Source organism: Chrysochloris asiatica, unplaced genomic scaffold (genome assembly GCF_000296735.1).
Source record: "Chrysochloris asiatica unplaced genomic scaffold, ChrAsi1.0 scaffold00008, whole genome shotgun sequence".
NCBI classification, from domain to species: domain Eukaryota; kingdom Metazoa; phylum Chordata; class Mammalia; order Afrosoricida; family Chrysochloridae; genus Chrysochloris; species Chrysochloris asiatica.
The window spans coordinates 34,584,545-34,605,360 of NW_006408526.1; the positions used below are offsets into that span (position 1 = coordinate 34,584,545).

Below are 20,816 nucleotides of genomic sequence, written 5' to 3' on the forward strand. Positions count from 1 at the left end.
ATTGGCCAGGTGGCATCATTGATGGACTCAAGTGTGGCAGCGGTAGTGAGGTTGGCCCAGGATCAGACATTGTTTTGTTCTGCTGTGCATGGGGTAGCTATGAGTCGGTTCTGACTCGATGGCACCTGACAACAACAACAACAACCTCTTGAAAGGGTTGAACATTGACCAGTTCTCTTTGATACAGTGACTGTGTGTATTCTTTTGATGCTTTCTGTGTTATTCAATATTTCCCCCATAGAATCCTTCAATATTGCAACCAGAGATTTGAAATTTTTTTCTTCAGTTATTTCAGCCTGAGAAATGCTGAGTGTGTTCTTCCCTTTTGGTTTTCGAACTCTAGGTCTTTTAAAATTTCTTTATTATATTTTACTTTGTCTTCTCTAGCTGCCCTTTGAAATGTTCTCTTCCACTCTTTGACGTCATCATTTTTTCCATTTGCTATAGCATCTCTACATTCAAAAGCAAGTTTCATAATCTCTTCTGACATTCATTTTGTCTTTTCTTTCTTTGCTGTCTTTTTGATGGCTTTTTTGCTTTCTACTTGTATGATATCCATAATGTCATCCCACAACTCTTGGTCTTTGGACATTTGTGTCTAATGAATCAAATCTGTTCTTGAGATGGTGTTCAAATTCTGGTAGGATATGTTCAAGGTCATATTTTGGCTCTCATGGACTTGTTTTAATTTTTTTCAGCTTCAGCCTGAACTTGCATATAAGCAATTGATAGTCTGTTCCCCCTTGTTTTGTTTTGTCTGAAGATACTGAGCCTCTCCATCATCTCTTCTCACAGATGTAGTCAACTTGATTCCTGTGTATTCCATCTGGTGAAGTTTATGTGTATGTTGTTACTGAATGCAATCGAGTGGGTTCTAAGTCATAGTGTCCTGTATAGGGTTTTCGAGGTTTGTGGAGGTCTCGCATGTGTCCCAATTTCTGATGATGGCCGGGTATGGGCTTGGCGCCCTAGCACCATCCATTTTCAGGATTAATTGTGTTGGGTTAATTGCCTTTTATGTTGTTGAAAAAAGATATTAGTAATGAATAAGTCATTGGCCTTGCAAAATTTTATCATGTAATCTCCAGCATGATTTCTATCACCAAGGCCATGTTATTTTCTAACTACTAATCCATCCTCTTCATTTCCAACTTTCATATTCTAATCACTAGTAATTATCAATGCATCTTGATTGCATGTTTGATCAATTTCAGACTGAAGAAGTTGGTAGAAATTTTCACTTTCATCATCACTGACTTTAGTGGTTGATGTGTAAATTTGATTAGTAGTGATATTAACTGGTCTACGTTGTAGATATTTAAATATTATCCTATCGAAGACAGCATTATTCTTCTAGATAGATCTTGAAGTGTGCTTCTTGAAGACAAATGTGATGCCATTCCTCTTGAATTTGTTTTTATTAGCATAGTAAGCCATGATTGTCTACTTCAAAATGGCTGATTTCAGCCCAGTAATGCCTAAGATAATGATTTTTATGCATTCCATTTCATTTTGACCATTCCTAATTCTCCTAAATTCATACTTTGAGCATACCTTGTTCTGATTATTAATGGAAGTTTGTAGTTCTTTCTACTCATTTTGAGTTGTGTCCCATCAGCAAATGAAGGTCCTGTATCGTGAATGCCTTCCAACCCGAGGGACTCATCTTCCGGCGCTATATCTGACAGTGTTCCGTTGTTATTCATAATGGTCTGCTCTTCTGGCACTATAACTGATAATGTTCCTCTGGTATTCATAAGGCTTTCAGTCATTAACCATTCAGAAGTAGTACACCTCTCCTTCCTGGTCTGTCTTAGTCTAGAAACTCCACTGAAACATGTCCAACAAGAGTGATCCTGTTGGTATTTAAAATACCAATGATGCTGGCATAGCTTCCAGCATCACAGCAACATGCAAGCCACCACAGTACGACAAACTGTCAGACGAGTGGCGCATGTAGCGTTTCAGAGGCTGTAACTCTTTTGGGAGCAGAACGCCTCTTTCTCCTGTGGAGTGGCTGGTATTGGTTGATTTCAGTCAAGATTTAATCTGTGTTGGGGGGAGCCACCACAGTTCTGGCCTAGTGCTAGTCCCTGCCTATTCCCTGCTCTAAAGAGTTTGTAATTTAATCCCAAACCATCTAGTCAATTCTGACTCATAAAATCCTATAAGACAGAATAGAACTTCTCCATAGAGTTTCCAAGGATATAAATCTTTACAGAAGCAACTGGTGAGTTTGAACTACTGACTGTCAAGTTAGCAACCAAATGTTTCAGCCACTGCACTAACAGGGCTTCTTTGTAATTCCTTGTTATTGTTGCTGTGTGCGTTGTAATTGGTCTGATTTATAGCGACCCTGAACGAAGCACTGCCTGGTTCTGAGCCATCCTAACAATTATTGTTACATTTGAGTCCACTACTGCTGCTACGGTGGTACTGCTGCCAACCCATCTTACCCTCTTCTTTACCAAGCATGATGTCTGTTTCCAGTTACTGGTCCCTCCTGACAACATGTCCATCGTATGAGAGACGAAGTTTATTTGTGCTTTCTTGATTATGCAAAGGCTTTCGGTGGTGTAGGTCATGACAAACTAGGGATAACTTTGTGAACCAGAACACTTCATTGTGCTCATGAAGAACATAGACCATGGAGTCACCAATCGACTGTATGGATAACCTATTTCTACCTTGTGGCTATTGTAAATAAAGCTACAATGGACATTAGGTGAACAAGTGTCTATTTGAGTCACTGTTTTCAAGTATTTTGCATATATACATAGAAGTGGAATTGCTTGGCTATATGGTAATTCTGTGGTATCAGATCTTAACTAGGTGTTCAGCTCCCACTATGGGACCAAGATCAAATCTTTGGGGCAAGCAGATCAAACATTTCTTCTGCCACTAACTAATAGGCTCATTGTGTTCTTGGTTCTGTGAAAATCCATTTGGAAAAGGTAAGGGTAGTCATTAGAACTGAACAAGGGCATAATGAATGGTTTAAAGTTAGGAAAGATGTGCACCAGGGTTGTATTCTTCCGCCACACTTATTCAATTTGTATGCTGTGCAAATAATTGGAGAAGTTACATTATAGGAAAAAGGACAAGACATCAGGATTTGAAGAAGAGTCATTAACAACTTACAATATGCAGATGATACACCCTTGCTTGCTAGGTAGGTTGAGCTAGGTTTAAGTCCTTGAAGAGGACTTAAAATACTTACTGATGAAGATCAAAGACCACAGCTTTCAGTATAGATTGTGCTTCAATGTAAAGAAAACAAAAATCCTCACCGCTGGACCAGTAAATAACATCATGATAAATTGAGAAAAGATTGAAGTTGTCAAAGACTTCATGTTGCTTGTATCCACAATAAAAAAAATGTAATTTCTAAGAGTGATGAAAATATAGAAGAACAACGGCAATGACCTCTTCCCCTAGCTTTTAAGGTCCCCCACATTTTCCCCTTGCCTACATTTCTGATTTACTGCTTCCTTCTTCTAAGAGCTCCCACACTTTTCCATCTGTATCTTTCATATAGATCCACTCTCTGGAATGTCTTCCTCCCTTCCTCCCTTTCCCAGGTACTTTCCACTCCATATCCAATAGTTTATCTACCAAAGCCTTCCATGCTAATATCCAACATTGTGCATTTTCTGGATCACACATCAGAAAAGTTATCTCCCTCTTTGGAACTCCACGGACTTATGTGAGTTCACCCCACTCTGTGTCATGTTCCCTATATTTGTTTCTGTATCCCTGCTCCCACCTCACCCAACCTGCTATCATCTACTCTACGAAGAGGGTCTTACTCATCTTTGGCCTTTGAGCTTATTGTATGCTTCTTCAATGCTCATCAAATGTAATAGTACAAAGTAGAGTGGAGTAATAGACACTTCTAGGTAGAGATGGTTCTCTAGGAGTGTTCTTGGAGAAACTAACCTTCAAACTTAGGCAAATCTGAGAAGAGAGTCTGTGTGTCCCTTTATTCTTCCAAGATAGGCAGTTGCCCTCATACTGGGGATTCCTAAGAACAATAGAAATTTCTATTTTCCTGAAACAAAGATAGAAAGGATATGCTTGAAAACATTTGGGGCCCCAAGGGGTAGAGTAAAGTTTGATTCCTAGTGAAGGCCTTCCAACATTGCCTTCTTTGGGCCAGCACTCAGATTCTTCATCCAGTGACATGGACCAAGGACAATGAAGATACTCCCTTATATTTACTTTCTTTTGGTTTTCTTCTCTTTTCCTCTTACTCCATTTGTGTCGCTCTTATTTCTGCCTCCCGTTCTGTCACTTTCTGTCCTCTTCCCTCCTCCTCACCCTGTACCTCCAGCTTTCCTCGGCTCTGCTGTTTGATGCTGTGTACGCTGTGGTGACTGCAGTGCAGGAGCTGAATCGGAGCCAGGAGATCGGCGTTAAGCCCCTGTCCTGTGGTTCGGCCCAGATCTGGCAGCATGGCACCAGCCTCATGAACTACCTGCGAATGGTGAGGAGCAGCTGAGGACCCTGCAGGCCATGCCCAGCGAGCTCAATGGGTAGTCAGTTCAAGGAGCAAGAACTCCACTACTCCATGCTTCCGTAATACAGCACAACCCCAGATAAAACAGCAATTTGTAACAACTCCACTTAAGTGGGTACTGGGTCATCTTTGTTCCCTAATCCCTAGAAACCACAGAGAATAAATATCTGGCAAGTTTGTCTACAAGGAATGACCCCTGAGGCTTACACTATTATTATTGTTGTTAAGTGACATTGAATTAGTTTCAACTCATAGTGACCTTGTATAGAACTTCTGAGGAGTGGCTGGTGGGTTTGAACTGCTAACTCTGTGATTAGCAGTCCAGTGTTTATCCTGTAACACCACACCAGGACTATTGTTGTTGTTATGTGCCGTGGAGTCGGTTCCAACTCATAGCGACCCTGTACAGGGTTTCCGAGGCTGTAAATCTTTACAGGTGCAGAAAGCCTCATCTTTCTACCGTGGAGCAGCTGGCAGTTTTGAACTGCTGACCGGGAAGTTTGCAGCTCAATTCATAACCACTACGCTACCAGAGGGAGCTCCTAAATTACAGAGGTGGTCCCAACAAATTAGGCTCAGCATAGCTGGGGAAGGGCAATGTTGCTCCTTGGAGAGCTGTCAGACTCAGAACTTCTAACTTGGTGCTAGATTTTCCCAGTATTCTCCCCTGGGCATGCCTCTATAACCACTAGCAAGACATCTCCTCCCAGACAAGTCTGCTGGAGAATCTGTCTTTGGGAGTTTGCTTTTATAGTCAGATATAGGGTCATTCTGACTTCTTGCAGGCCTGAGGGTAGGTTAGCACCTGTCTAACCTGGAAGATGGGCAGAGGGGAATCAATGCAATCTAGAATCTTGGCCTTTTGTGGTTTATAGAGCAGATGTGAGTTCACTGGGTATGGGTTCGTCCTTCTCCTGCTCCAGACGCAGTCAAGTCTGACTTGACTCCAAAGACATTTCACTGGTAGTCTCACGATGCTATAAGTGGGAGCAACAGGAGAGGGATCTTGATGACTTCTGTTATTTAAGCATCCTAACAGTGCATGTATGGACTGCTTGGTTGGAGCTAGGTGGAACATGGGGCCAACCTGGTGCTGTAACTCACTCTCTCTTGGACAGGTAGAATTGGAAGGTCTCACCGGCCACATTGAATTCAACAGCAAAGGCCAGCGGTCCAACTATGCCCTGAAAATCTTACAGTTCACGAAGAATGGTTTTCGACAGGTAAGTCTAACCATTCTGTTATGATGGCTGATCCTGCCTCCTCGCTCCTTTCTTTTTTCCCAGCCTATTTCTTAGACCCTTTGGAGCTCAGGATGACCACCTGCTCTCGGTTATCCCCAAGAGCAATAGGCTGCATCCTGTGCCTGGCATCTGGCATGTACCAGCCTCCCTTCCTGCCATGAGGATCAGAGACAGCACACAGCCAGTAGATTGCCAAAAGGAAGGCAGCATGCTTTCTGGGGGAGAATAGACAATAGGGGTGCCATGTAAGAAGGACTTCTAGGCCTTGTCCACGATTTTGGGTTACTCTACTTTCTAAATCTCTCTTTAACTCTGGCATCTGTGTTAGACTCCACAGAGCCCACTGGTAAGGAACAGATTGTACCTCACACGGACTGAGGAATTCCTTCAGTTCTTTCCCTCCAGTTTCTCTCTGGCCCACCTGAACACCCTACTGCTATTCACCCACTTTTCCACTGTCTGCTCCCAGTCTACCCCTGTCATCTCAGCCATGCTTTGTCCTTCACAACTCCTTTCGACTTCCCACTCCTTTTCTCATTTCCCCCATTAACCTTCTTACTCCCCTTTCCTCTAATTCTCTTCCATCAGAGGACAAAGGATTCTGACAGCCACTCTAACTGCCTCTCTGAAAGTCTTCCACCCTCCACCTCGGTCTAATAATCAACTTTCTATTCTTACTCCAGTCTTTCTCCAACCTTAGGAAAGATGGAAACGTAGGAGACAGGGCACTAATTACAGCAGAGTGCAAATATGTTGAAGTTTCCTAACTATTAGAGTGACTGAGCAAGGGAGCACACCACTGAAGGCATTGTAGTATCTCCTTTTCCAGGAAATTCTTAAGAATCCTTTTCTTCATCATTGTTGCTTCCATTTATTAAGCCCTTATTATGGCCTGTGGAGTCCTGCTGATGTTATGGGTTAAGCATTGGACTTCATCTCAAGATCGGTAGTTCAAACCCATCAGCTGCTCTGAGGAAGAAAGGCAAGGCTGTCGGCTCCCGTAAAGACTGAGAGCCCCAGAAATCACAAGGAGCACTTGTACTCCATCCAGTGGGTTGTTACGAGTCGAAATCAACTCAATGGCAGTGGGCTTGGTTTGATTTGGTTTGTACCATGAACTCAAGAGGTCCATAAATATTTTCTCATTTAATCTTACAAAATAGGATTGTTTTTTGTTTTTTATGGATTCTCATTTTACATGTAAGGAAATTGATGTTCAGAGAAATTGATTGACTTACCCATGACATAACAGGTATAGAATGCACTTTAAGTTCAAGTCTGAAGTCCAAGTTCTTAACCCTTAGGGCAGATTGTAATCAGAATCACCCTGGTACTGTGCTAAAAACAGATTTTTAGACTCCACCTCAGAGCTGTTGAGTTGTATAAACCTAGGATGGGGCTCAGGAACCACCACATTCATCAGACACCCCAGGGGTGATTCTCACCTGTGCTAGGAGAACCTTGTGCTATTCTTTGGAGACCTCCTTGTATCTACCTCCTGCTATTCTTCCCAGGGGTGGAAACTTCTATGCAGCCCTTCTCAAGAGTTTCTCTGTAGTTCTGTCTAGGAGGACAGTGATTGGGCCATGAGGCAAGGCCACTCTTCTCGGAAGACAACAGGGTAGCAGGAAAGAGTCTCATACAAAGTGTGAGAAACCTGAGTCCTGGTGTGACTCTGCAGATGACACTTCATGAAGCCAGGACTACTCCACCTTTAAGCAATGCCCATGTTGCCATCGAGTCCATTCTAACTCATAGTGAATCCATGTTTGGGTCGGCTTGATTCTGGTAGAAGAGTGTCAGTGAACTGCTTACAATTTTTTCTTGCTTCCCCCTCCCCTCATCTGCCCCCATCCCATCATTTTGAGCTTCTGTTGAATGGAATCTGCTGAAGCGACCATTAAAGGTATTTTTAACCCTAAGAATACAATCTTTTTTTTTTTTTTTTTTTATGTTTTATTGTGAATTATGTGATAGTTTACATGGGAGGACATTAGTTTTACATTCATCCTATTGTATATCATTTCATTGCCATGGTTACAATACCCTCCATGCATCGTCAACTAACCAAAGGGTATACCCTGCAAGCCTGCCCCCCACACCCTCCCGGTCTTCAGCACACAGCCCCTCTCTAAAGTCCCCAGCTGTTCCATCTCTCCATGTCATCATCTCTGCCTCCATCTCAGGCATGACTGCTTCTCTGGGTAGGGTTCCGCTCTCCACTCTTCTCCGTTGATGGTCCCAGGGACCGCTGCTCCTAGACTGAAAAGTTAATCACACCCCTCTCTGCTACAAAATGTCTACCATTACATTTCCAGCCCTCACAAGCAGTCCTGGTAACAATTATTCACTATTGGGGATACAAACTCTTGAATGGAGTTAGAAAGTGGATGGTACTAACCGTCCTTATTGCCCATTTTTCTTCAACAAATCTGTTGACTGTCCTGCGGTTTTCCCCACTCTGTTTCAGGCTCCATAAGTACCCAGTGGAACCTGTGCAAAATGCATTGTGGGTAAAGATGTGGCTTTGCAGCGCTGGTCTCCAAGTCCCACCACAATCAACAGCCCAATCTTTGCCTTTTGACAAGTGTCCTTTCCCTGCTTGTTACAGGATGAAGAGATGGTTCGGGAAGTGATAATTAATTGGACTTCACTTCCAGGGTGGGAGGAAAGTCTTTATCTCTTCTCTAATTTTCTCCCAAGGTGGTGTTAGCAGGGAGGGAAGGATGACAAGAAGCAAGGGAAACAACATCTCATGAGTGCCTGTGACATTCCCAACACCATATAGGCACTTTGCACAGATCACTTCTAATCTTGAGGACAACCTTGCAAGCCAGATACATTTCTACATTACAAAGCTCAGGGTGGGCAAGAAAATTGGCCTTCAGGCAGAGCTGGAGTTACATTCAAGTTCATCTGATTGCAAAGCCCATGCATGCTCTTGGGTCTCCCACTCCTATCTGGAAACCCCATTGTTATTGTTGTTGAGTGCCATCAAGTTGATCCAACTCATACTGACCTTGTATAGGGTTTTTGAGGAATTACTGGTGGGTTTGAACTTCCGACCTTGTGGTTAGCAGACTAGTGCTTACCCTACAGCATCACACAGGGACTCCCTACACCCCCAAATCAAAATACTTCACCCAAACCAGAAGGGTCCCAAGTTCCTTATGACCTGTTGGATGTTCTTTAGTAATGGCATCTTTTCATTTGGATATGGTTTCATGGTTTTGTTCTCTCTCTTTCTGTCTTGGGGAGTGACTGTTCAGAGCTGGTTTTGATTATTGAGAAAGCACCATGCAGGGGCCCAGTGGGTTGTAATTGGTAAGATGTCTGAACCAAATGCCATATTCCCTGCTGGTGGCTGATTAAAGGATTATTGCCATTTTAAAAACAGTCTTTCAGAATTCAGGGTTATTTTTTACCATTGGAAAAAAGTACTATTTTGACTCTGTATGGAGAAGGGTTTCCTTATTGTATTCTATGAGGAGTTATTGTATTCTATGAGAAGTTTTATTGATGCAGCAGTTAAGCACTCAGCTGGTAAGCAGAAAGTCGGTAGTTTAACCCCACTGCTCTTCTGGAGGAAGATGAAGATTTACAGCCTTGGAAAGCCTATGGCTCAGTTCTACTCAGTCCTGCAGGGTAACTATGAGTTGGGACCAATTTGACAGCAGTTGGTTGTGGTATTCTGTTAGTTACATTTCTGAAGCTGGGTCATCTTCCCAGGTCCAAGTATTTTGAAGTTAAAAGGATTGCTTTCAGGTTCCCTTGTTCCTTCTTCCATGTGAGATCTCCCCTTTCCCATCCTTCAAAAGACACCTATCTAGCACTGGAATCATACAGTTTCTTTTTTCTGATTTTGGCATTAAGAAAAAGACAAGGGAAAAGAAAAAGAAACAGTATTAGAAGACCCTTAATTTCCTTCATTTAACTTGGTCTAAAGATTAGAGACTCTGAGCAGCCCCCGAGTGACTTTGTTCGAGCTGTAATAAGATGAGCACACCTTTCATCTGAGGATCGGAAATAGCTTTAACAGGCTCTAATTAAGCCTTCGGGAGAGGAAGGGATGAGGCACTGGGTTTTGACATCCCTAGCTAAAGATGGGGGATCTAAACTTTTCTATTGGCTCATTGTTTATCACAATGCGGGCACCTCAGTTTTTCCCTCTGTGAAATGAAGATGGTGACCCCTCAACATTTGGCCTGACAGGACCCATAGGACTATTGGAGATAGTTTTGCCTGACGCTCTCTTCTGTCTGCCTATGGTTTGATAAAAAGTCAGCTCTGCTGACATCATAATAACCAGCTGCTGTCCAGTCAGCTCTGACTTGTGGTGACCCCAAGTGTGTCAGAGTAGAACTGTGCTCCATGGGTTTTCAGAGGCTGATTTTTCAGCATTAGATCACCAGACCTTTCTTCCTAGGTGCCTCTGGATAGATCCCAACTGCCAACCTTGCAGTTAGCAGCTGAGGACATTAACCATTTGTACGCTTCAGGGACTTACTCATGAAGTGTCTCCTACATGCATGCACTAGCTGGCTGATGTACACATATTTAAAATTTCCCATCCTTTTTCCAACTCTTCATGAAAGCTATTCTTGCCATCTTTTGAGTGATGAAACTGAGACAGGGAGAGATAAAGTAATGTGCTCTCATTCACATAGCTAGTAAATGCTAGACTGAAGAACGCACTTCAGGTCTAGCTGTCTTCAAAGCCTGTGTTCTTTCCATTATGCAACATTGTCCTAGAGCATGTTGGACAAAAGGTTCTTTAGTCTACTCTTCCAGCCCAACTCAGTCATGTTCTCCAAGTGTCCATGAAAGAGACTGTCCCCCAACCTCTACTGAAGCATGCCCTGAGCTGGTGCATCCAGTGCTTCCCAAGGAAACATTGCTTAGATTCTTCCAGGTACTGGCTCAAAATCTGCTCCTTATTCTGCCCTACAGAGAAACCCAGACTAAGCCTGCCTCCTCTTCCTCTTAATGACTTCAAATATTTGAAAATTGTTTCTTTGCCTTCATTCATCCATTAGTTCCTTTATTCCTGAATTTAGCATCAAGTTTTTGAGCACCTACTCTGTCAAAGTCTGGGAATGCAGAGAGAAATAAGTCAGGGTCCCTTCAAGAGTTCGTAGTTGTTTAGGAAAGACAAAAATGGAAGTTTACAGTTACCAAACAGAGCTTGTGTTGCTGTGCCTATATTGCCTCCTTCCCCAAGCTGTTCCCGATATGACACAGTTTCCAAAACGCTCACCACTAATGCTTAGTGGTAGGTCTAGGTCTCTATTCAAGCCCAAGGCCCAAACTGAGGACCATGTTCCAGATGGAGCTGAACAGTACAGAGCTGAGGGCACTGTGAGACTATCCATTTCTTCCATCTGAACACTCAATTTCTATTGACTGGATTTGTTTTCTGACTGAATTAGTTTTCAGATTTTTGTTTCATTTTGATCTCTGTGTCTTGAGGTCAATTAATTATGCCTCTTTCCCCTACTCCCCCTACTCAGCCCCACCCCTTGTTCAAATGCCCAGGATCATTTTCATAGAAACTAGAGCAGCGTCACGTTTTACTTGGACAACAGGTCCATTTAACTCTGTGTTCCTGCAGAGATGGAGAGATTGGCAAGGTGGGACAAGGAGGGGTGAGTAAAAAACCTTGGGAGTTGGTCGCTGTATCTTGTTTTCCAAAGTGGGTAGAAACTCAGCTTTCAAGGGGCTGGTTCTCTGGGATAATCTGAGAGCAGTTCTGACCAACGAGCCACCCTTACACACTTAAGAACTGGGATTCCTTGAGGCTCCAACTCCGTTCTCTAGTAGGCAAGTTACACTAGATGACCTTTGCGGTTTCTACCAGTTTGCTGGAAAGGCCTCTTTCATCTCCTCTCTTGAAATTTTTTCTGACCAAAGTCCACTTAGAGCCAAACCTGCCTCCTTTCTGGGGAAGTGTGAATCCTCCTTGTCCACCGTGATGGGGCTTACTTTTGGCAGTGGGGTAAAGGCAGCTGCATTTCTTAGCATGGCCTTCCCTCAATTGGAACACCAAGGAACATCTTCTGTGGCTTTGATGGCAATTTTAGCAGACCTGCAGGTGGGATCCCTTCCCCCACTTACAAAAAAACAACAAAGAACGACAACAAAGACCCCTGAAAACATGCTGTCAGATCACAGTCTGCTTTGACGCTGCCTTCAAATGGTATGGGATGTACAGCGAGCAAGGGTGTCATTTTCTTCATGGCGAGGTCTCGAACATCTGCGCCCTTTCCCCCCAGTCTCTTTATTATGAGCTTGGTAACAGCTCAGATTCCATCTGCGCTAACAAGAACAGCCATTAAGGCTCAGACAGGTTGCCAGTGAGGAGAAGCCGCTTGGAGAATGCTGTGATTGCTACAGTCTAATACATTTTCAATTTGCGGAAGGAGTTTACCATAAATATGCAGATCCTCTGAAACTGCCTTTGCCAGGACCTGGCTCAGAGCACTGGAACGGGTGTTTGATTGCTGGAAATTGTAGTCTTGAGTACCAGTCCCCTGTCTGGACCTAACAAGATTGGGGAGGCTGCTGGGCAGGTCATTCTCCCAAGTCACAGGGACTTTGCCACTGATCTGGGTAGAATCAGGGGAAAAAGAGATGCGCAGTTTGGGGGCTTCATGGAAGGTTAGTGAGAAGTCAGTATTTCTTCCTTTTAATTAAAGAAGCAAGAACAGGGGAATTGGCATGAGGTTGTAAACAGACAATATGACATGGAATGTCATATTCCTAGAGCTGGAGGAAACTGCAAAGGTCATCCAGTGTAACTTCCCTACTAGAGAGTGCAGATGTGTGCATGTCATTCCTATGTGTCTGCTTTCAGGGAGAAATGACGACCCCATCCATAGGCAGCCTTGGTAGAGCCCTCCCTACCTTTTAGCCTCAGCTTCCATCAGTCCCTCCTCAAGTGAAATAATGTCAAGAAGCCCAGATGAGTCTCAAAGTATAATGATGCCCAGGTGTCCATGCTAAGCATGGTCCATGCTAACCTCCATGCTCAGCACAGTGCTTCCAGCTCTGGAGAATGGATGCCCATGTGGCTGAGGAAGTATGTGCAGAGCCCAGAGTGGGGGCCCCGAGGATTTTGTCCTGAGAGTTCCCTAAAACTACTGCTTCCCAGAGTATTCACTGGAAAAACTCTGTTCATTCTATTTTCCACAAACTTTTTGAAGCCCCCTTGTAATTCTCCTTCCCCATTGCCCATCCCCCTGCTTTTGGCAGGGAAACCAGTCTCCTGGCCAGCCCAGCATCAAGGAGCAGGTGAGTGGAAGGATTACCCTTAAGGACTCGCTCTCCCTGTCTGACTTCCTGGCCCCACATGAGTCTGGTTTCTCCCAAAGCTCAGCTTTGATGGGGAATTCACTGACTACAGAAACTTATTCACGCATCAGCCAGCAAGCAATTTAGAGCTACTTGCATTTTTAGGTGGGGGGAGTTGCTTTTGGGCAAAAGAGTGGGGTTTGAAAGTGCTGCATGTTAAACATATTTCTTGTGATGTGGCCGATCACGCTTCTCGCCTGAGCTCAGCCCAGGGAACTTTGCCAGTTCTGAGTGAGTCCTCTCTTGCTCTTCAGCCGGCTCCTGTCTGACAGAGCTGGAAGAGGCTGAGCTGTTAATTTAGTCCCATGAAGCTGCCTGCATCAGTCAGCTTTGATAAGAGGTAGGGCAGGCCACAGGCCAGAGGTGTGGAGATGAAAGGCCAGCAGTCCAAGGAGGAAGTGGGAAATACCAGGAAGCGGAGGGGAGCCTGGCACAGAGGAGCCAACAGTGTATGGAGGTTAGCAGCAGAAGACTTGGGTTTGAGTCTCAGCTCTCACAGATGCTAGCTCTCCGAACCTCAGTGTTTCCTGGTTAAAAGAAGGATGATGAGCATAATAATATCTGCTTTCTGTGCATCATAAAATTACTGTAGATGTGTGCTGAGGATTTGACTGCATTGTGCACGTTTTGGCCTGTCGTCCTCACAGAGCTGCCTATCTGTTTCTCTCTCTATCTTTTCATGTAGTATTCCTGGAATCTGGCTTGCCGCCTGGTTCAGGACAGAGCTGCAGACAAAGCAGGAGTGGTTCAGGACAGAGCTATGGACAAAGCAGCTCTGTAACTCCATAGCTATGGAGGAGGGTAGCACTGACCAGCCATGCCAGCCACACTAGCCACATTGGGTGGAAAGCAATTCTGCCTTCTTTGGGATGAATTCCCCCGAGCCTCCCTTCCTCACCACCTCTGTCTTTTCTTCCTTGGTGCCTATTCTCCATTTACTGTACCAACCTCACCTGGTCCACTTTGCAGTGGCTCTGGGTAGCATGGAGACAAGAGAAACAGGAGTCCTGGCTGCACTCCTGGGAATCCAGAGATTCTCAAAGAGCTGCTGGCATCTCCCAAAATAAAAACTCCCCATGTCCCCGAGAGCACTGAGAGGTCCAAGCTTACACTGCCCCTACCTGAGCACCTGCATCCAGCTGGATCTGGGATACATACATACACCACTCTCAACCCATCTCCAAAAACCTCAGAAGGTGCATCCTTCCCTGTTCTCTGCATTTCTACTGACTTCATTGTCCTGAGTCACTGAAGAACAATGAATGAACAGCTTCCTCCACCCTGGACCCTTCATTAGAACCATTAGTTCAAGTGACATCTATTCCTCAACATAATTCTTCCAAGTCGGGCACCCTCCAAGCCCAAACTGTCAGGGTCTTTGGCAGTGATTTTCTTGTAAGATGAAAAGTCTCCAGCATGTCTGAGCTCTGATAAATTTGCTCAGTAGCTAATTCGAAATGCTTTCTGTCTTCTGGGAGGAAGGAGAGGAATGTGCAGATAAGTCTTCATTTGCCAGGATCTCGCTGTATGCCATTTTGTGTGTGGTGTTTGGTCATCCCCCAAAATGTACAGAAGAGTCTGTGAGGTTTTTGACCATTCAATTAAAAAAGGGAAGTTGAAGTTAGAGTGCAGACCAAAAAAAAAAGTAAATACTTTGTACTTCTATCTAAAAAGAAAGGAGATTTGTCCAAAAAGAAAAGATCTCCTAGTAGTACCCCACTCTGGAAAATTTAAGATAGGTGGTAAGCCCATTGAATCCATGACAGCATCATCTGGGGTAGCATTTTGAGTCATAGCGAATTGGAAATGAAATGAACACTAACCATGCCTAAGAGAGTAAGTATCTGTCACTGAAGACTCCGAGAACAGCCAATGTGGACTTCTTTTCCTTGGCAGGAGGAGTGTATCAAATTCTACGTCGCATCCCTGAGATTTAGGATTACAGATAGAAATCTGGGCAAACCAACGAATAGGTCTTGAAATGTGTACAAATTAACAAGATTCAGTCAGGAGAGGAAACCAGAAATGCTCAGTGATATATAGCGGAAGTGTTTCTTCAGTGATCTTTTTCTCTGCATCTGCTCTCCCACACTCCTGCTCTCCTGTCTTCTCAAGATGTCCAAAGGCCTCATCTGACCCTTGATGCTCTGACCTTCCTCCTGATTCCCAAGATGTAGGAGTACAACCTACATCCTACACTCCTGGACTGAAAGGGATACCAAACATTTTCCAGACTAGTGTTCTAATCAAATGTTTGTGTTCTTACAGATGTATTCTCATGAAATAGTATCTACTCTTTTACACCTCTCGTGTAAAGGAACTCACTACCTTTAGGGACAGCATCTTAGAAAGCTCTTGTTGTAAGAAAGTCCTTTCTTTTATTGGTCAGAAATTTCTCTTTCTGAAGCCTCTTCCATTTGGCCTTACTTCTATTCCTTGGGTTCACACATCTCTTCCATCCTCCCCAGGATTGCTTTCATTTTTTTTCCTTATGTGACTTCAATCCCTTGACCTTTCTGGTCATTGTCCTTGGAACATACTGTAGCTGGGCTACATGCCTCTTAAAGACCAGTACCTGGAACAATATGCATCTTTTAGATGTGGTCTGAGTAGAAGGGCACTCTCCCCTTGCATTAAATTTGCCATCCCTTTGTAAATGGTGTGTTTACCTGAGAAAAGGTTTAGATTTATTTCAGTGTTGACCACACAAACATATTAACTCAAAGACTAAATTCTCAAATGGAGACATGCCAGCCATAAGCCACAGGGCTCAAAGAGCTCTTCTGTGACAGGTGGGAGAGAGACCATCCTAGCATCCTCACGTAAGTGACCACCTGCTTCATCTTCATGCCTGGGCAACCAAACAGGCTTTCAGTGCCTTCCTGTATTCACCTGCCTCTCAGACCTGGCTCTCCCAGGCACTACCCCAATCCCTTTGAAAAATGAGACTACGTTATAAATATACCGGCATTTTCAGAAATTCATGTTGGAATTGGTAGGAACCTAGCCCATATTTTTCTTTTGTAGGTAAGATCATAGAAGACTAAAGAGAAGTGATTTGCTCCAAAGAGCTGCATAATTCAATGCAACAGATATTTACTGAGCACTTGTTACAGGCCAGGCACTGCCCTGGAGCTGAGGCCACAATCTATTCATGCAATTACCAGATATTTACTGAGCCCCGACTGTGTGAGAGGCACTGGGGACTCAGTGGTGGACACGACAAGAGTCCCATCACTCATGGGCTGTTGTCTAGTGGAAAAAATGGGCTTGAAACAAACAATTACTTAAATAGTTATATGATTACAAGTGTGACCGTGGCAAAGGAGAAACCCACAATATGTGCTCCTGTCTTAATGATCCAGGGCTGCTTTGACAGAAGTAACACCAGTGGATGGCTTTTTTTCTTCCCCCTATCTTTGTGTATGTTGGGGTTGGAGGATAGGAGTGAGGGTTAGGGTTGGGACTATGACTAGGTCTTGGCTAGGTCTAGAACTAAGTTTATTAGTAGGGTTTTGGTTAGGACTAGGGTTAGTGTTAGGGGTGAATGTTGGGCTAGGGCTAGGAGTAAGGCTTAATCTAGTTTTCAGGGTTACAGCTAAACTTATTTTATTTTCTTGAAATCCTCTTCATTTGGAAATTTTTACTTACTTGTTGTTAGAACTGTATCTCTGGTTCTTTATTTTTAGGTATAGCACTGTGGGCTAATGCACTGGACTGCAAAGTTGTTTGAACCACAAGGCCGGTGATTCAAGCTCACTGGGCACTCCTTAGAAACACTATACAGGATCGCTATGGGTTGCAAAAGACTCGACAGCACTTAACAACAACAACAAAGTTCTGTTTTCCTTTGCATACTACTTCTATATCTGGAGTGGAATCTTGGTGTGGTGCTATGGGAAAAAGCACTGGAATGCAAGATCAGTTTGAACCATGAGGTCGGCAGTTCAAACTCACCAGCTATTCCTTGGAAGCCCTATATAGGGTCACTGTGAGTTGAAATCAGCTTGATGATACTTATCAACAGCAAAATATCTGGGTTGAGTCTAGATGCTATTGGCATGTATATTAGTCTGAAGTTGTTGTCTGTTTGTTCTTTATTCAAAGAACTCCTTTTAGATACTTTTTGTAAGGTTGCTCTTGTTTTCATAAATTCTTTTAATTTCCACTTGCCTGAAAATGACCTAATTTCACCATCATATTTGATTTTGCTGGACATATGAATCTTGGTTGGCAAATTTTTTTCCTTTCAGAGTTTTATATATAACATTCTATTGTCCTCTTGCCTGCTTGGTTTCTTCTGAGAAATCAAAGCTTAGTCTTACTAGTTCTCCTTTGAAGGTAACTTTTCATTTTTCCTAAGTTGCCGTAAGGACTTTGTCTTTGTCTTTGGTTTTGAAAAGTTTGATTATAATGCATCTTGGTGTTTTTCTTTTGGCATTTATCTTGCTTGGAGTTCATTCAACTTAAATGACTTTTCTTCCAACAACTCTTGGGCAGTATTCTCTATGGTTTTGTTTGTTTGCTTGTTTGTTTTTTGTCTTTTACTGTTCTGGAATTCCTATCACACATCATTCCTCTTGATAGTGGCTCACATAAGTCTTTGGGTATTTTGGTCTTTTTCTGATTGTCTCTCTAGCAGATGATTATTGAGAGATGTTGTTCAAGCCCAGTAATTTGGCTTTCCATTGATTCAATTCTATTTCTTTGGTCTTTCAGTGTATTATCTATTTCTGAAGACTTAATGTTAATCTTCTGACTTTCTATTTGCTGATTTTCTGTAGTTCCCATTCTTTCACTTATTTTGTCAATTTGTTTCTCTTTTTTTTTCCTCATAGTTTTGTCTATGTTTGCCCTGATTTAGTCTGTAGTTTTCTCCATCTTTCTTAAATCAATTGAAGTTGCCTAATTAGTATTCTTTCAAATTCCTTATCACGTAGTTTTAATACTATTTCTGGTACTATATTTTCTAACTCTGTGTTTTGACCACTTGTTTGAGGCGCTCTGTCATGTTTCTTTGTGTAAGCTAAAGTGTCTGTTTTCTCTGAGACACTGTGGCCTTGTATTAATATTTACTTGGTGGTTGTGTATTGGTGTAGTCTCAGGCACTCACTGCCTGTCTCTTGGTGGATGCAGTAGAGACTGAACGTGTGATCACAGTTGGTTCTCTGATCATTGTTTGTGTAGGTCAGGGTGGATTCACGTACCTCCAGAAGCAAGGCCGCTATGCCAGGCATGTAGCCCTAGGCAGAGCAGAGGCTGCATAGGAGGGGGTGCCACTGAATGCTGGGTTGGCAAGGATGGGGGACTGGCCACACACACTGTCTTTCAGGAGTACATGGGAACAAGGGAGAAATGCACCTCCTTGCTGCCAAATTCCAGCTGTGTCCTGTGCCTGCAGGCCCCTGTATTGACAGCCACTCACAAAACTTGAAGATGGCTGCAGTGCTTCATGCCATCCCACAATCCATCCGTTCTTCTTTTCTCTAGCTAATCCTGATCAGCTTCCTCTTCCAGTCAGCACTCAATCCATCTCTCTGCCCTATCCTCTAATGCTCAGGGTTCCAGGACCAACATCTGTATCTGTTTCACTGTCTCCCATGTCTTTGTCACAGAGAGTAGACTCACTGTGTCTACCTTACTCCACCATCTTCCCCTGGACCCATTGATGGCTTTAACAAACAAATGTATTCCCTCACAGTTTAGGAATCTAGAAGTCTAAAATCATGGTGCCAGCTCTAGAGGAAGGCGTTCGATTTCTGTTGACTTACCATTTAGGAGGAAAGTCCTTGTCTCCTTTTAGCATCTGAAGGCCCAACATTGCTGGAAATCTCCATGTGTCTTAGTATCAATCTTCCCATGGATCTCGGATCGTTACAGTGCGGGGATCCCAGGTCCAAAGGACACACTCCCTTCCTGGATCTTATTTCTTGGTGACAGTAGGTCCCTCTGGTCTCTGCTCCCTTCTCTCTCCTTTAATCATCTGTAAGATAAAAGCTGTTGCAGACCACTCCCCAGGGAGACTCCCCTTACATCAGATGAGGGTTTTTGGTAGATTAAGGGTGTTACATCCTACTCTTAACTCTTTTATTGGTTTATCACATCAGATCACATAGTGGGAAATCATCAGCTAGCTGCCACATTACATCAATAACTGCCAAATCACTGAGACTTGAGAATAATGGCCCAGCTTAGTTGACACATATTCTAGGGAAACACAATTCAAACCATGACACTCTTTGTAATGGGAGATTTGACCAATTCAGAGGGATTGGAGAAGACTTCTCCAAGTACATCCCATGTAAAACAGTGCAAGGAGATAGAAGGTCTCACATAGCTCTTGGTCTGGTGTGGAACTTGGAGAGCAGAGGTGGTTAAAGGAAGAGCCAGGTCGGGAAGCCAGGTCCCTTCCCCAGTGCTTTACTTTCCACCTCTACCCACTGCCCTCTTTCTCAGGTTTTATTTAAATCTTCTCTTCTAAATATTGGGAGCCCAGTGGCTCCATACGATAAGCACTGTACTGTGAGCCACGAGATCAGCAGTTCAAACCCACCAGCTGTTCCAAGGAGAAAGCTGAGGCTTTCTGCTCCCACAAAGATTTAAAAGCCTCAGAAACCCTGAACAGAATTGCTGTGAGTTGGAAACAACTCGACTTTACTTAGCAACACCAGCAACTTCTAAATATTTATGTGAGAATCAAAGGCAAGGAAAAACAAAGGCTGACTTTAGGATGTGGAATCTTAAGCAGGACTGCATAAGGCATGTGGGTAAAGAAAAACAATTCAAATGTTAGCTAAATGTTTAACAACGTAGCCACAACACAATAAAATTAGTATCGTGGGCCTAGTATATGACATTGTGGCCCTGGAGGCAACCTGCCTGAGTTTGAATCTGCATTAACTCTAGAACTTTGGGCAAGAAACCTACCTTCCCAAGCCTCAGTTTTCTCATCTATAAAGTGGGCATGATAGCAGTACCTTCTTTGCAATGTGATTTAAAAGATCAATGAGATAATAAACGTAAAGTGCTTAGTACCTGGCATATTGTAAATGCTCAGAAACATTGTTATTATTAAGTGGCGTTGAGTCCGTTCCAATTCATAGTGACCCTGTGTGGGGTTACCAAGGAGCGACTGGTGGGTTTGAGCTGCCAACCTTGCAGTTATCAGTCCAGTCCTTATCCTACAGTGCCCTACCAGCACTCAAAGATGTTGTTGCTGTTGAATCAGTTCTGACTCAGAGCAACTCTGTATAGGGTTTCGGAGGCTGTGAATCTTTATGAGACAAGGAAGCCTCATCTTTTTCCCATGGAGTGGCTGGTGGATTCAAACTTTTGATCTTGCAGTTAGCAGCCCAACATGTAACTCATTATGCCACTAGGGTTAAGATATTTTTTCTATGCTTTGTGGTTATCAGTGACTAGAAGTAGGATTTCACGTATGATAAAAATAGATTTATTGTGTCTCCATTATGTTCCAGTAGGGTGTCCCAAATCCCTTATGCCAAGCACTTTCACACCTTTTATGCATGACTCACATTTAGATTCATGTCCAGGACACACAAACACCCACAGATATATAACTTAAACCAAGGTTTATGAAGCAATACTTACTCCTGCTGGGCAGATTGCTCTCTGATCTATTCCACTCACTTTCATTTCTAAAATACAGGTCCTGACCCACAGTATTGATTTCATAATCCACT

The 20,816-nt window shown here is 43.4% G+C and overlaps 1 protein-coding gene across 1 annotated transcript in view; it reads left to right on the forward strand.

Annotated features, from left to right (window-relative positions):
• Positions 1-20,816, forward strand: part of GRIK4 (glutamate receptor, ionotropic, kainate 4) — a 499,211-nt gene that overhangs the window by 340,135 nt on the left and 138,260 nt on the right. The window contains exons 9-10 of the mRNA XM_006833921.1: positions 4,334-4,486; positions 5,638-5,742. Of these exons, the coding sequence (XP_006833984.1) occupies positions 4,334-4,486; positions 5,638-5,742 (258 nt within the window). The remainder of the gene's footprint in view (positions 1-4,333; positions 4,487-5,637; positions 5,743-20,816) is intronic.